Source organism: Perca fluviatilis, chromosome 24, assembly GCF_010015445.1.
Source record: "Perca fluviatilis chromosome 24, GENO_Pfluv_1.0, whole genome shotgun sequence".
In the NCBI taxonomy this organism is placed as follows: Eukaryota; Metazoa; Chordata; class Actinopteri; order Perciformes; family Percidae; genus Perca; species Perca fluviatilis.
In genome coordinates, this window is record NC_053135.1 from 12203206 (window position 1) to 12219471 (window position 16266).

A 16266-nucleotide genomic window follows, 5' to 3' on the forward strand; every position below is an offset into this window, starting at 1 on the left:
TGAATGTATACGCAGATTAAAAGACATGCATCATTTTATGGTAAATGTTTTGCAGTTTTAACAAATAATTGGAAAATATGACGAAGCATTGAAACATTGTGGAACAACAAAGTAGATAATTTTTAAAGAATTAACTTTCTGTTAGAAGTTCTTCGTTACTTTCAACTACAAAAAAAGCAAGCAGGGACCATCGTTTTTATTTGGTTCCGCAAAGTATAACAAAATTGTCAATTTTCCCCATTTATTTGATTTTTGCGTGGGGACTGTTACCCAGAAGGATAGTAACTCCGGTGAATTTGTTTTATAGCACATGTTGCCATTGTGTTTTATGCATCTACTGCATTAATAATGGATTAATTTTTTAATATTGGCATCAGCACCATGGAGAGCTCTGGTGGAGATGGAAAAGCGACTGCGCTCGGGTCATTGAACCTACATAGAAGTCCTTACTTCTGGATAACTTAACCAATTGTTATCGTTTTACAACCTCCATTTCACTCCAATGCGTTATAGTGCTCAATGTAACTACATTAACTTTGGGACGTCTGTGTTACTTAAAGGGATACGCCACCGTTTTGTTGAAATAGAGCTTATCACGTTCTCCCCTAGCTGTAGATAGGTGGGCCAACGCATTTTTTGTGCATGCATTGTTTTAGTCCGGTGCAACACCGGCAGCGCCACCGCTAGTTAGCTTAGCGTAGTGAATGGAATCCTATGTTGCCGGTTAGCATGTTGTGAGTAAAAGTGAGCCAACAAAAGACAAAAAAATTACTCGCACTGAGACAAAAAATGCGTTGGCCCACCTATCTCCAGCCAGGGTAGACCGTGATAAGCACTATTTCAACAAACGGTGGCGTATTCCTTTAAATATTGCAGATAATCTGGCGCATTGATTCTTTCATTTCCGAGTTTTTAAGGAAAGGTAATGTCCATAAACGTCATGCAGTAGTGTTTTGGGAAGGTGTATGAAATTCAGTTCTTATGTGAACTGCCACTCAAAGTTGCCTTTTTTTTTTTATCCTTGTGTTGTTTGTTGTCGACCATGCACTTGTCAAAATTAACACTTTTTTATAATTTTTTTACACATTTTCTGATGTTTTTGTCACTTTTTTGCAAGTTTTTGATGCTATTTTTCCACTAACACCAACTTTTCATGGACTTCATGGTCAATACATTTAATTTATAGGAGATTATACCTCATTTTGAAATGATGAATGATTTTGACTAATATTAGAGGAACGTATGTTGCTGGAGAATCACAGACGTGTGTATGTCAAAGTTTATTCAGGTTCTGAAACCGTTTAAATTTTTGCAAATGCTATGAAATTGAATACTCACAATTCAATGAAAGTAGTAGTCCAGTACTTGCAATTGCACTTAATCTTTTGAGTAGTTTGGTTAAAAAGAAACCCATATTTCTGATGTAGAAGTTTTGAGAACGGGTCAAATTTGACCTGCGTGAATGAAATCAACTTTCCAAACAGTTTTTTTTTTTGCCCTGCTGTTATTTAACCATAAGAGGAGGAGCACTCTCACTGTTTAAAAATACCACCTTGTAAAGGAGCTCTCTGGGCTTGGAGCCCCTCTGAAGTGGGCCACTACTTTAGGTAGCTGAGTTTTCAGCCTACACCATGTCACGGTTCAACAGTGTATCCTCCCAAATAAGTCAACTTTAGATACCAAGTCAATGAAAGCATTTTTTTTCTTAATAGAAATAAGTTTTTTTTTTTTTTTTTTAAACAGTTTAATATCTGGAGACAAGATGCACGTTGACACGGTTATTTGGCCTTCTAAAAATATCCCTGTCCCCTTCTAAAGGCCTGCTCCCACTGCAGAGGGCGCACAGCTCTCCTTTCCGTTTGCCCTAAGAAAGTTAAAAGATGTCCCAACGTGTCATCTGATCCGCCCTATTAGCATACGTGACGTCACATGCCCGGAATAAATAAGAGGGGGCTTTGACCATGGCTCAGGACCACTCTGTCTTGGGACTTCGGGTTTGCTTCTCTTTCTTTCCGCTACTCCAGCTGCTACTCTCCAAAATGGTGTGTACATATGTGTGTTTTGGACCTTTTATGATGGGGCCAATGGAGACTTTTTTTTTTTTTTTTTTTATTCTACCAGGGAAAATTCTTTGTGGCATTTGGATTTGGATACCATCTTTTCAAAATAAGCTCAAAATTTGGACTTAATTGGCATCACTGAAATTGTGATAGGGAGGAGAAATCAAGATAAATTGTGAGAAAAAGGTTGAGAGTTGCCCAGGACCACTGATTTAAAATACATCCACATTTCATTAGGCTTATGTCCAAATGCCGATAATACCGATAATCTATAATTTCACCGCGCATCACGTCTATTTAGTCCAGTTTTGGCCTGTTTACAGAAATAAATTCTTACATTTAGCATTGGTAGTAAATCATAAATAAACTGGATTTTGTCTGTTCAACTTCTATACTCATTTCGCTGTTTGTACGCATTCATAAATGTGCCTTCTTGTTTGTGTGTATTTGCATTTTTGTGTATTTTCAGGCCGAAGAAGCTGCAGCCCCCGCCGCATCGGACTTCTCGCCCGACCAGATTGAGGGTAAGTGAAGAAACGGCTCCATCCTCATCCAAATAACTTGGCATGTGAAAAATGGGTTGTGAGAATACTGCTCTCTCATCATCATGCGGGGTGACATTTACTAGATTAAGTCCCCACCCCACCCCCCACAAAAAAGGGACAATAAACAAACTTGTTGAATCCTTTTGGCCAAATTGTCTCCTAAAAGTTTTAAGAAGGGATGAAGAAAGTTACATACTGAAGACCGCCATAACACATGCTATTCCACGGACTTGTCCAGTTGGCAAGGACATTTTGAGATGCGTCTATTCTAAGACGACATAGCCCAGTCTTGTGTCCCTTACACAGCAGAGGTGTTAATCCCCAGGTCAAGGTTTAAGATTCAGGCCTGGCAGCATCCTGTTACACGAGGAATTCAAACTGCGATCTCACAGCACCATCCCCAACTTAGATATGTCCTCTATAAACATTACCCTATGTTGGGTGGGAGACATTTGTTGTGGCTTGTGGGACAGGTCGCAGCGATAATGCTCTAATATATTTCTTTTAGAAGTGATAGTAATTTCCCAATAGTGCGTCTTAGAGTTAGAGGGCCGACGTGCTTTGTGTCAAGTTAATAGGCATGTATTAATCCCACGAGCTTTGCACCCAAAAAAAAAAAAAGCAAAGAAGTGCTGCTTCTGCACATTCTGGTACATTTATACTACAGTGGAATACATTCAGGACACGCAAGACAAAGTGTTGATTACAACACAGTCAGCATTCTTATGTTCAACTCGAGCAGGGCCATTGGGCCATGCCTCTATATGGCGTTTCAGGGGTGTATCAGTTTGCTCCCTAAATGCCTCCCAAATGCAAGCGGTGGCAGGAATGGAGAGGGGTCAGAAGGGTGGGGGGGGTAGGACGGGTACAGCTGTTCCTGCTGCTGCTGTTCAGAACATGAATCTTACAAAAAGGTCACTTTGAGTTGGCTTCCCGGTAAGATTCATAGAGATAGCCAACCTTTGTTTAGGCCCCACTCTGTACCTTCCTTTTTCTCTGCTTGGGCTACAGCTGTCGCTTCCAATAATCTGGGAACAATGACGAAAGTATGTGGCTTCTGCTGCCGCTGATCCTCTGACACAGTGTGGCGCCACACAGCTGCCACAGCTGACTGCGAACCCTGTACAATTAAGAATAGAAAACCCAAAGGCGATGGATCTACACAAAAAGAGAACATTGGTGTCTTACCAGTCAAATCAACATAAAAAGGATTACACTATTTTTTTCTTCTTCCCAAAGCCCCTTATGCTACCATAGGCCCATTTCCAGTGTATTGTGAGGACATCATGTATTTTCATTTGTTTCTTTTGACCGACTTGTGTCATTACTTTGGAACTCAAAGTTCTCTCTTTCGCTCTCTTGGCCAGACTTCAAGGAGTCTTTTGGCCTCTTCGACAGAGTCGGTGACAACCAGGTGGCCTACAACCAGGTGGCCGACATCATGCGCGCTCTGGGCCAGAACCCAACCAACAAGGACGTTGCAAAGATTCTGGGCAACCCAACCCCCGATGGTGAGACCCCATGACAGCCTTGCAAAATGCAGACAATCATACACAAAGCTTATAGGCTTAAAAGACAATTCTGATATAAAGGTAAATGGTAAAATATAGCCTACTGTAATAGCAGCACAAGAAGAGAGAGTCTTCAAGTAGGTAGAACTCACCTAAGCGTAGATTTAAGGCTGTGGTCAACAGCTGGTTTTCTGTGACCCTGAAACATTGAATGAAAGCAGTCTCAACACAAACGCGTGGTCTGTGCTGACTTATGACGCCGTTCATGTGACATTTTCTTTTCAAAAGACATGGCCAACAAGAGGATCAACTTCGAGGCTTTCCTGCCCATGCTGAAGCAGGTTGACGGCGCGCCAAAGGGTAGCTACGACGACTACGTTGAGGGTCTCCGCGTCTTCGACAAAGAGGGCAACGGCACAGTCATGGGCGCTGAGCTGCGTATCGTGCTGTCCACCCTGGGTGAGTCTCAAGTTCCCCAAATATAGAAGCAGCACAAATATAGTCTGCTTGGCGCGCGCAGTATGCGAGCGCGTGGAGAGAGTGACATGGATCCTTGTGCGTCTACAGGAGAGAAGATGTCTGAGCCAGAGATTGAGGCCCTTATGACCGGCCAGGAGGACGAGAACGGCAGCATCCACTATGAGGGTAAGCTTCGATTTCCCAGCATTCAGTGTCTTTTTAAAAAAAAAATTCAAATAAAAATGTATGCCAAATATTTAAACATGTGGGATTGTCTTTCTCCAGCTTTCGTCAAGCACATCATGTCTGTGTAAGAGGCCAGCAGTAGGAGTGCTGAAGAAACTGTAGCTCGCCTACAGACAGCCTGACAGTGTTCTAAACATCTACACTGTACCAAAGACCAACCAAGGAAAGACAAGGACTATGTACAAGGGATGTTGAAGCAAACCCATCTTGTTGTTTATTTTGTTTTCCTTTCCATTTCGTCCCAAAAACCCTCCTCTCTCGGGACACCACCATCAACTCTCCATTGTAGACCGCACATCGCATGGCCTCTACTCCACCCGGGGGCGCGTCTCCACTTGCCGCAATGGGGTGAGGAACGGGGGAGAAGGGGTGACCGCTCATCAAGTGAGGGTAGATCCCTCACCTCCCACCGCCACCTCATTCAGTCACGCCATCACTGGCCCAGCAGTGCCAAAGGTGCTGGAGAACGGTCGTGGATAGACAGCCAAAAGTCTCCCACTTCCCTGAAAAGGTTTTGTTTATCGTCACTCTGTTCATTTCAGAATAAACTTTTCCAGCGTACATCCACTCTGGGGTTGATTGTTGATTTTTTTTGTTATTGCCCACATACATACAGCCGTAGCTATGCTTTAGGATAGGCACATTGTAGATGTGTGACTTTTCAAAGACAAAAAAGCCCGTTCACTCTCTCACAAATAAGAACTTCAAGTTCAAGTTCAAGTTCAAGTTTATTGTCATATGCATATTGGTACGAAGTATCACAGCAATGAAATACAGTGTGCCTTAGCACTCTCTCAGCACCAGTCAATAATAAAAAAATTTTAAAACATAAAATATCCAACATAATATCCATTAGTGACTAAGTTCAGACCACAGCCCTCCTTCCTGTTGTGCTATCGTTCAATAACCTTATTACCTGGGGGTAAAAACTATCCCTAAAACGTGTTGTGCGCGTTTGGATGCTCTGCAAACCTTGTGCCTTTTTAGTGCTGCGGGCACTTGAGGACATAATAATGGTATTTACACAGTAAACATACAGGGGTGTACTGTAGGTGTGTACAGTACATAAATAGACAGATACAAGCAAGGAGAACAAAGACAGTTGAAGTTAAGCCATTTCTGTTACAATACAAATAGCCTAAAGAAATATATATATATATATATGTATGTATGTATGTATGTATGTATGTATGTCTATATATAGTGTATAGGGTATGCAGGATTTATATTTGAGAGTGATGGATGATATGTCACCCAGCCTAAAAACAGCAGATTGCTCCCTTACTGCACCGCAGTGGAATGCAGACACCTGTGAGGGAAGACGGGCACATTGCAGGGAAGAGCGGCAGGACAGAAAGAAGCGAGTGTTTGAGCCAAATCAAACTTACAAACCAAAGCAAGTTTATATACAATTTTATTTTATTGTCAGTCATGGCATGTTTAAGTGTAGTCAAGAATCCCTGAATTGCATCAGACTGACAACTGCAAACACAACGTTAGAACTGCTTGTTACCTGGATCTTCATATTATTGGATAGTCTTAAGGAATTGGTGACACTCTTGGCGTCTTTAATAATAATAATAATAATAATAATAATAATAATAATAAAAAAAAAACTGCCAACCAAGAAATACTCTGCTCACCCTCTACTGAGAAACTTTAACTGCTCTCTGCTCACTCTACTTAGAACCCAGGACAGTCTCAAATTTCCCCATATGTTGCATTCACCCAGCCTGGACTCTCCCTTCAACACAACCCCCTATATAATGATAAAACTGAGGACTTAGGATATTGTAAATCTTTTATTCTGATTAAATGTTTTTTTTCTTTTCTTTTTAAGTGTTTTTAAAAAGATCTGATATATATATATATATATATATATATATATATATATATATATATATATATATATATATATATATATATATATATATATCCCATAGCTGTTGAAGAGCAGTTTGAAGATGGGGGTCCAGCTGGTCAGCACATATCGTCTGGGCCTGTCGACAATACATCTAGTATACAAGGTGTCCACATTTTAAAGAACATCTCCTGAGTGTATTAGATATATATCAAATAATTTGAATAATTACAAAACTGTGCTTACCAACTCTGCAGGTCTTATTTCTCACTTACAGCTAGACTTTTTGTGTCCTTTTGAAGCACATACAGTACAAGGAACAAGAAATCAACCCCTCCAACCACACACACACACACACACACACACACACACACACACACACACACACACACACACACACACACACACACACACACACACACACACACACACACACACACACACACTAGTATGTAACTATTAGTCTTGCATTTGCCAGACCGTCCTATCTAACTATTGACCTACCTGTGCAAATATCTTACACAAGACAGCCTGGGGCAGACAGGTTCAAAGTTGCCCCCTTGTGGCGTAGAGAGGCTGTGTGCTTACTTCTACACACGTCATGTAACTTTAATACTTTGTATTTAAATCATTTTCTGCCACCACAAACATTGTGAAACAAGGCAGTTAAAGTTTTTTTCTTTTCAATTTTTTATTCTATAACATTTTCAATTATGTTAGATTGCTGCCTATGCCAAAATAAGATCGAAAGATTAAACCCTCTTATTTCGGTTGGATAAAATACCACATTATTTCTTTACCAAACAATATATGGTTATTTGTTTTTATTGATTATGTCTTATTAGCCAGACCGTTTCTTTCTTATTTCTTTTTTTATGATGTTGCTGAATACATGCTGTCAGATTTTCTTTTCATTCATAGGCCTATAGATTTAAAATGTAGAAATGTGATTATTTGTACTAACTGTATTTTAGCAGCGCTTAAAAACAATAATTACTGTAGGCTAAAATACTACAAGGGTGTCTGTATCATCCTACCAATAGGTGGTAGGAGTTAAGTGAGTCTACAGGGTGTAGAAGAAGAAGAAAGCTATCTGCGCAGAGAGAAGGAATCGGCGGGAGGTACCACACGTGTGCTGTTGTCATGGACAAACCTTCTCCTAAACCTTCTCCTCCTTCCAAGTCACATTTCAAGTTCGTTTGAACAAAAACAGTACACAAATGGACGATAGTATCGACGCACTGTACTAACAACGTGTTTAATTGCTACATGCAAGCATACGGTTATGGTAAAACGTACTGCTGAGAGGAGTAGCCAGTGACCGACTACAGTGATCCATCTTCCCTTGTGATTCTCACACAGACGATCTTTGTACCCTACAGTTTACACTTGTACGTTTGTCCGTGTGAGTCTGTGAGTTTGCCTGCCTTTGTCGAGGATGTTTGTTAAAAAAGTTAGCAAAGCTTGTCTTTCTGGGCTGAAAAATGTCTCTGGGCGAGGACAGGCGGTCTCCGTGGCTGCTGCAAGGTAATAATTTTTGTATACAATAATAATAATATAACTTTTGAGGTGGAAATATACAATAATGGCCAGCCAACATTGAAAAATATCTAACGTTATAGCATATACGAAGTTCCTACACAGTTTGATTTATGAATTAGTTATATGAAGTATTTATAGTCCATTATATTGGGAAATAGTATATTGTTTCTATTGTAATCGACTCGTAGTTGTATGTAGCAGAGGTTCGCCTCCAGGTCGCATCAACCTTTGACACACTTTCCTTGGTAAGCAGCCTGTTAAATAGATGGAGCTTTATTTTGAAAATTGTAACCAATAGGCGGAAATGGAGACTGTAAAAAAAGAAAAGTAAAAGCACACTAGATTAGCAAAGGTCGTAATATTCAATGTCAACATTTTAATGGTCGCTTATTGTTTTTTTTGTTGTTTTTTTTTACATTATTCTGGTATAAGTACGTACAAATGAACGACTTTCAGGACTCTCATGTAGAGCTGAAACATTAGTTGTCAATTAACGTTAGTGGTTCAACAGAAAAAAAACTACAACATGCAACTCTTTTAATAATCTATTCATTTTTTAGTATTTTTTCAAGTTCCAGCTGTGAGGATTTGCTGTTTTTCTTATATTATCTTTGTCTAATAATAACCTGTTGGTTGGACAAAACAAGACATTTGATGACATTACATTGGGCTTTGGAAAGTTCTAATTAGCTTATTTCATTTTTTTCTGTTGTTTTTAAACATTTCACGATTAACGGAGAAAGTAGTCGATAATAAGAATATACCGTTAGTTCAGCCCTACTGCCAAGCTAATGGTAGCATCTTAAACTTAATATTACACTTCCCATAATCACCTGCTGTCATGGGTTGCCAAATCAGCCAATCGTTGGCTTTCAAGAAGAGTAGGCTTCAGTTTGTTGAATTCTGTAATTCTTCCCCAGGCTGCACAGTCAGGCCCAGGAGCTCGGGCAGCAAGTCCCCTCGACCCGCCCAGAGACCTCCAGCGCCAAGACACTGATGGACATCGGGACCCGCCGGATCTTCAACGAGGACCATGATATCTTCAGGCAAAGCGTCCGCCGCTTCTATCAAGAGGAAGTGATTCCACACCACAAGGAGTAAGTGGAAGCATGGCACAGGTCCAGGGCTCCCAGGGCTCCCAGTGCTCCCAGCGCTCCCAGGGATCCCAGGGCTCCCAGGGATTCCAGGGCTCCCAAGGGCTCCCAGGGCTCCCAGTGCTCCCAGCGCTCCCAGGGATCCCAGGGCTCCCAGGGCTCCCAGGGATCCCAGGGCTCCCAGGGCTCCCAGGGCTCAGCCTCTGTTTCAAGTCACTGTCAACATTTCTTGTTGCCAAGTCAATCAGACGACTACAAAGAGACACAAGACGACACCGAAGACACTTAAAACGATCACAGAGAGACGCAAAAATGAATGAATTACTAGGGCTGGGACGATGCGCTTTGGTCCTGATTCGATTATTTTACGATACATGGGTGCTGATTCGATTTGCATCGCGATTCTCATTTGTTGCGATTCTAGAAGTCTTGCGATTTTCTTTTCCTTCTTTAATAAAAACAAAAGCTGAATAATACACTTCTAGAGACAATATATCAGGAGCCATTTCTAAGAAGAATGCACGACACGTCAGTCAGTCTGACATTCATTTTATTTGTAAAGAAGTACATGTATACATATTTAGGTGAGTCATTGGTTAAAAAAATATATCATTCTAGGGAAAAGAATCGATTTTAAAAATCGTCGCAATTTCAGATTATTTTTTCCCCCCACCAATATTAATTACTTAACCTTCATTGTCTTTCCCCCCACCTCACTACAATTCCTTTGTCCTTGTTCCAGGTGGGAGAAGGCAGGTCAGGTGAGCCGGGAGGTGTGGGAGAAGGCTGGTGAGCAAGGCATGCTGGGAGTAATGATACCAGAGGAGCATGGTGGCATCGGAGCAGACCTCTTTTCTGTGGCTGTCACGTGGGAGGAGCAGTGAGTTTTCTTTTTAAAAAAAACAAAACAACTACCGGTAGTCATATCTGAGATCAAACACTAACTTTTAAGAGTTTTTGTTTTGGTCTTCCAGAATGTATTCCAACTGCACAGGGCCAGGTTTCAGCCTGCACTCTGACATCGCCATGCCCTACATCTCTAACTATGGCACCAAGGGACAGATTGAACGCTTCATCCCCGATATGACTGCTGGGAAATGCATCAGCGCTATCGCCATGACGGAGCCAGGAGCAGGCAGGTAGGTCGGGACTCTAGTGTAGATGGAACATCAGCACGCATGGCACTAATGTGGTGTATCTTTGGTGACCCCGGCATCTTTTTAAAAAATTTTTTTTTATCTATGTCAGTGATCTTCAAGGTGTGAAGACGTACGCTAAGAAGGATGGCAGCGACTGGATCCTCAATGGTAACAAGGTAATGAGTCCTAAGAGCAACAAAAAAACTCATTCACTCGAGTCATTTCATTGCATCTCAACTTCACATCTTGGAAAAAAAAACAAATCCCCCCCCCTCCTCCCCCGTCTCACCCTTCCAAGGTGTTCATCACAAACGGTTGGATGGCCGACCTGGTGGTGGTAGTGGCCGTGACGAACCGCGAGGCCAAGTCGGCGGCGCATGGCATCAGTCTGTTCCTGGTGGAGAATGGCATGAAGGGCTTCCAGAAAGGACGCAAGTTGGACAAGATCGGTCTGAAGGCCCAGGTACTGGAGCTCACTGGCTTGGGGAAGATGGTGTTTCCGTACTCCCGGCCCCTCTCCTCTCCCCTCTGACAATTCGCTGCAACACAAATATATTTATTCACGTCTATTCACACACAGTGAAGCATATTTTCAGTTGTGATTGAACGGTTAACAGCAGTATGTGGAGTTAAACTGGACGGGCCCAATAACCTCTGAATAGTTCTACTTGTTGTTAAATTGCAGTGTGAGGGGCAGCCAACGTCGGCAGGATAATTTAAAAGGCAACCTTGACTACGTTGTGCGTCTGCCCTGTTTCTGATACCGTGGCGGCAGAACTTTCGACCGATGGCGGGCCGCCACTACATAATCAACATAGAGGAAACGCTGCATCCGTCTTCTACCATCGCGCTAGTGTCCAACTTGTGTCATGCACAGGATTGACGTTGATTGGTGATTCTTATGACAACTTTTTTTTTTCTTCTTCTTCTTTCAAAGGATACAGCTGAACTGTTTTTTGAGGATGTGCGTCTCCCAGCTGACGCCCTCTTGGGGCAACTCAACAAGGGCTTCTACTACCTGATGAACGAACTGCCTCAGGTGAAAGGAACATAGGGAAAAAGGTTGAACTGACTTAAGAACTGTTTAGCATTCTCATGCCTTTTTTATTACAAGGTTTTTTCAAACTGGGAGAATCGGAGGGGGTTCAGTTTAAGATTCAGTGGGACTTACACTTTCTAATAATATCATTATCCCTGATGTCAATTGTGAACAAACACCTTAGAAATCATGGAGAAAAAAAAGGGTATTTCAGAACTTGCCCGTGACTCTTCCCTTTTTTTTGATTTTCTCAGTATCAGAGAAATTCAAAGATAGTTGTCTGTACATCCATGGGTACACAGCGAACAGAAACTGCAAATACCTTATTCAGAGCCCCCAAATATGGGAACTGTAGTTCCAAACCTAAGAGCGTGATTATCCCCAAAGTAATAATGTAATAATAGTGTCAAAAGCACAAATATAAATTCATATAATAGCAATCAATAGGTTTCTGAATATAGTGATACAGATCTTCCCTTGCATGAACTTGGTTCTCTTCGTTTAGTTACTTAGATACTGCACACGAGGTGCTCTGTCATAGGAGTTACCATTGAATTGCTTTCGGTTTGCTTAATTTAACGATTAATCCCCTTATCGTTTGGTGGCGAAGGAGCGCCTCGTGATTGCCGGCATGGCCATAGCGAGCTGCGAGTTCATGTTTGAGGAAACCAGGAACTATGTGATGCAGAGGAAGGCTTTCGGCAAGACGATCGCTCATCTACAGGTCTGTATGACAAGGTTTTTTTTAAGAAGTAGTCTTGTGTACTTGCCCGTTTGTAATGTACTGTTTTAGCTGTGACTGGCAGCCAAGATTTTCAGAATTTCAGGTTTAGGTTTTTGGACCACATACCACTCCAAACTCAGAACTAATTCATTTTTAGGTTTTGATGTGCTGGCCTTTAGATAAGATAAGATATACTTTATTGAAATTTGTTTTGGACTCTGTCCGTTCCGCAGCTTTACAAAGACAACACAAAATACAGAAAATAAGCATCTCTCAACACATACTCTCACGCAACACAAACTTGCCTCCATGATTAGACAGAATCAATTAGACAGATTAGAATCCGATTGTCTTGAAGAGAATGAATATATCATTGCATCTCCACAGACTGTGCAACACAAGCTGGCAGAGCTGAAGACTCAGATCTGTGTGGGCCGGGCCTTCATAGATAACTGCCTTCAGCTCCACGCTGAGAAACGCCTGGATGCCGCCACAGCTTCCATGGCCAAGTATTGGTGAGAATGTCATTTTTGCAGCTTCTGATCTTAAAAAAAAACCCCAAAACAGGCCATTTTGCTACTATTTGCTAATGTCCTTTTGTGTTCTCTCTCTAGGGCTTCTGACCTCCAGAACACGGTGGCCACTCAGTGCCTGCAGCTCCATGGAGGCTGGGGCTACATGATGGAATACCCCATCGCCAAGTAAGTGTTTTAACAGGGTAACTTCTGGGAGGAACGTCATCCACAAGTTGCTGAACGTGTCTCTCTTGTCTTTTCCAGGGCGTTTGTTGACTCCCGTGTTCAGCCCATCTATGGAGGAACCAATGAGATCATGAAAGAGCTCATTGCTCGCACCATTGTCGGCCAGAATTGAGAAATATGGATGCTATTGTGGCAGAGGAGCACTGGGGAATGTGTGCTGGTTTGCACAGATGTTTTTTGTTGTTGAAAATGTGTCTGAAACTGGGTTAAAGTAGAGAAACCGTCGAGTAAAGTCAGGGGAGGTATTACAGAATGTTTAATCATGCTTGAATTCGTCACATCGATCAAAGGATTAAAGCGAGACTATGTCACTTCAGAGAAGAAATTACACTTTCTTCCTTTTACGAATGAAAAGTTAATTGGTTGATTGACAGGTTGACAAAAAAACTGAGAGTGCACTTGTGGATTAACAATTCAAAGGCTTCATTAAATGAAATATGATGTTATATATCACAACTGTAGTAAAATCATGAATATTTCTGTCTGTTTCTGTCCATTTACCACTCACTGAAGTGTTGTCTTTATTGCATTGAAAAATGATAGATTACAGCTAAAAAAAAGGATTTGTTGTAAATGAAAGTGTAAGTAGTTTGTGTGTCTAATATACAGTTTAATTAACGGGGGAGATTTATTTATCAGAAACATGTCCTACTGTTGGCTGTCCACTTGATGAAATAAAGTGTACACAATGTTTAACTGGCCAGTGTTATTCCGAGTCAATATCATATTTGAATTGAAGGTTTACATTATTCACATTTGTTCACATTATTTTTTTTAAATAATTTAAGCACTGTTGTCAGCAATCCATTGTGTCAGCACACCGTTGAAAAAATCTGAGCGAGATATTACAACTTAGTTATTTTGCATCACCTTAAAGGAGTTTGCAAGGGAGTGAATTGAGCTGAGATGTGATAGAAAGGGTTAGAGATGAAATGTAAATGAAGAAAAAGCATCCCCTGTGCAATGTCTTATTTCCACCAGTAGGTGGCAGTAAATACATGGACAAAGCTGGCAGAGAAATAACTGACTGGGTGTCCATTTGATTCCATTGCAGCGCAAAAAGACTGTTGAATGTGACCGGATCTTTCCTAGTTCCATAGATGAAATGGCACAGCATACAATACTAACACATTTAAATTAGATAGACCAGGTAGGCACTTTGGGTTTATTAAAGGTGCTATACAAATAATATTGACATGTTAATCCGTTGCATTCCCATGTATTTGCATATTTGTGGGTCGCGTGAATGTGTCCGTAAACGCCAGTCTGACTCTCTGATGCTCGAAAGCCCCACATCAGTACCAGTTGAGGTGGCAGACAGCATTTCCACCACGCCTCACCTGGGGGGGACAGAAGTGCAGCTACTGCTCACTGATGCTTCTTCCACCCTCTCTCTCTCTCTCTCTCTCTCTCTCTCTCTCTCTCTCTCTCTCTCTCTCATCTTCTCCTTATAGTTCTCTTCCAATGTCTTCCCCCTCCTTCCTTTCCCTGCCCCTCCTTCCCACTCTCTCCTTGGCATCGCATCCACTTTATCCCCTTCCCTCTTCTCCTCCCCTCGCCCCCCCCTTTTCTCAATGTTTCCTCAGCAACAGCCACACCCCGGTGCTTCAGCTCTGCACTCATTTCCACTGCGGACACAGTGCTTTTTCCCCTTTTCAGCAAAAGCAGCCCATAATGGAGATGCAGAATAAAGTTCTTTAAAATGACTCGATATTTGACTGTCTCGGCACCTGCTGGCTGTTCTGCCCGGCTTCATGTCAGAGGCGCGTCTGTGACTAACTCTGTGCACGCATGTGTTGCCTATTTGCACTCCGAACACCTTGCGCACACATTTCATTTAAACCACAAGAAGGGATTGCCCTGTCATGCATATTGCAGCCACAGGATTCCGTTGCGCCCACACTGCTGCATTTACGGTAGCTTAATTTGCGATGGGAGGGATCAGAGGGCCCAATAGCGCTTTCATTGTCACTACATCTCTCTTCTCACACAAGGGTATTAGTGCCGCTCACTCAGCAGCCTGAACCTCCAGGTAAGAGCTGGAGCTCTTTGTTTATCTTTTACTGGCAAATGAGTCTTTAGAATTGCACAAACCAGCATCAGTGTAGAGTTTCAGCTATCTTAATGCAACAGCGGCAGCTGTGAAAGTTACTTTGAAAAATGAAAAAAAGTCAAGTGTATATTATTCATGTTGGCATTGCTGTCCACTAATCCTCAGCTGTTGTGTGTGTGTGTGTGTGTGTGAGAGAGCGCGTCATGGTGTGATGTACAGTAATTTATGAATTTTAGAGATATGAAAAAGATGCAGTAGGATCTCGACATGACGTTTGTAACTTAGCGTGGCTTTCTAGTGAAGATTTTGGAGTACAATTTCGGTGTTTTTGCACGAAATGTGTTAAATTGTCTTTTATTTGCGGTTATTTATTGCTGTCCTGCTTGCTGCGTCCCTGGCGCGCCTCTCTCCGCTGCAGCAGCCTGCGCCTTTTGTTCTAGTCCACGCCTGTATGGTGCTGAAACCGGCGCTGCCCCTCAGCTATTCACTGCAGTAGCCTACGGGGGCAGGCTAACCTGTGAAGAAAGGGCAGGGAATTTAACAGGTGGAGGAGTAGATTATTTTAACCTTAGTCATCTCTGTACATCGTATACAGTATATTGGCTCATGTCTTGCCCATGGTCATGCCTTGTGGATATGGGAGTAGCCCAGCTTGGTTTTTGGCATCTTGTCTGCCACAGCCAGTTGCCCTTGCAGTCATTACCAGCTTGCATCAGCAAAAGGTACCATGGCTTGCCTTGGATGTACATATTTAAACACATTCATTTTAATAACATTCCTGTTGTGTAGTTAAGTTAAATTGATTGCAGTTATTAGCCTATGTTATGACAGCAGTGAGCCTCCTAATAACCAAATGGCTATAATGGAACTCTGCCCTGATGGGTTGTAATGTCTTTTATTTATATATATATATATATTAAGCCATACATAATGATTACAAATGTCCAGACTTCCATTTCAAGCATAAATCTGTTTCAAACCATGGTGAGGAGAAGCAGGAGGAGCCATAGATTACCAATGTCTGGATTTGAAAACATTCCTTTTCTGAAAAGGAATTAACGCTCCCATGAATCTGCACTCCAGTTTTTGTATTGGCACATTCCGCTTGCTGTCTCATAAGACCCATAAGATATATAATGAAAACCTTCACATGCTGTTGGGTTTTGAATGCAGTCTCTCTTGGTTCACAATAGGGTCAGTTTTGACTCACACCACATGAGATTTAGGTGATA

General features: G+C 41.8%; 3 protein-coding genes across 6 annotated transcripts in view; all 3 read left to right on the plus strand.

Moving 5' to 3' along the window:
- Positions 1-1894: 1894 nt before the first annotated feature.
- Positions 1895-5389, plus strand: mylz3 (myosin, light polypeptide 3, skeletal muscle). The gene is made up of 6 exons (XM_039792857.1): positions 1895-2042; positions 2530-2584; positions 3973-4116; positions 4405-4575; positions 4684-4761; positions 4861-5389. Exons 1-6 carry the CDS (start codon positions 1962-1964, stop codon positions 4887-4889), a joined length of 558 nt encoding a protein of 185 aa, XP_039648791.1. The 5' UTR covers positions 1895-1961; the 3' UTR covers positions 4890-5389.
- Positions 5390-7788: 2399 nt separating this feature from the next.
- acadl (acyl-CoA dehydrogenase long chain) lies at positions 7789-13677 on the plus strand. Its single transcript, XM_039792834.1, has 11 exons — positions 7789-8209; positions 9145-9321; positions 10061-10198; positions 10293-10457; positions 10567-10633; positions 10756-10920; positions 11395-11496; positions 12107-12220; positions 12608-12735; positions 12835-12921; positions 13000-13677. The coding sequence occupies exons 1-11, from the start codon at positions 8121-8123 to the stop codon at positions 13091-13093; spliced, it is 1326 nt and encodes a 441-aa protein (XP_039648768.1). The 5' UTR covers positions 7789-8120; the 3' UTR covers positions 13094-13677.
- Positions 13678-14907: 1230 nt separating this feature from the next.
- Positions 14908-16266, plus strand: part of LOC120554148 (microtubule-associated protein 2-like) — a 66520-nt gene continuing 65161 nt past the window's right edge. For 2 of the 4 annotated variants that reach the window (XM_039792809.1, XM_039792814.1), the window contains exon 1: positions 14908-15013. The gene's annotated coding sequence lies outside the window, so the exon portion shown is untranslated. The remainder of the gene's footprint in view (positions 15014-16266) is intronic. The other 2 variants (XM_039792821.1, XM_039792811.1) reach the window with 2 other exon arrangements.

Excerpts from the sequence above, each read along its gene's own strand:
- mylz3 (XM_039792857.1), top strand. The coding sequence starts at position 1,962 with ATGGCTCAGGACCACTCTGTCTTGGGACTTCGGGTTTGCTTCTCTTTC. Across the intron at positions 4,117-4,404 it reads GGGCAACCCAACCCCCGATG|ACATGGCCAACAAGAGGATC; the intron begins GTGAGACCCCAT and ends TCTTTTCAAAAG. Across the intron at positions 4,576-4,683 it reads TATCGTGCTGTCCACCCTGG|GAGAGAAGATGTCTGAGCCA; the intron begins GTGAGTCTCAAG and ends GTGCGTCTACAG.
- acadl (XM_039792834.1), top strand. The coding sequence starts at position 8,121 with ATGTTTGTTAAAAAAGTTAGCAAAGCTTGTCTTTCTGGGCTGAAAAAT. Across the intron at positions 8,210-9,144 it reads GTCTCCGTGGCTGCTGCAAG|GCTGCACAGTCAGGCCCAGG; the intron begins GTAATAATTTTT and ends ATTCTTCCCCAG. Across the intron at positions 10,199-10,292 it reads GCTGTCACGTGGGAGGAGCA|AATGTATTCCAACTGCACAG; the intron begins GTGAGTTTTCTT and ends TTGGTCTTCCAG.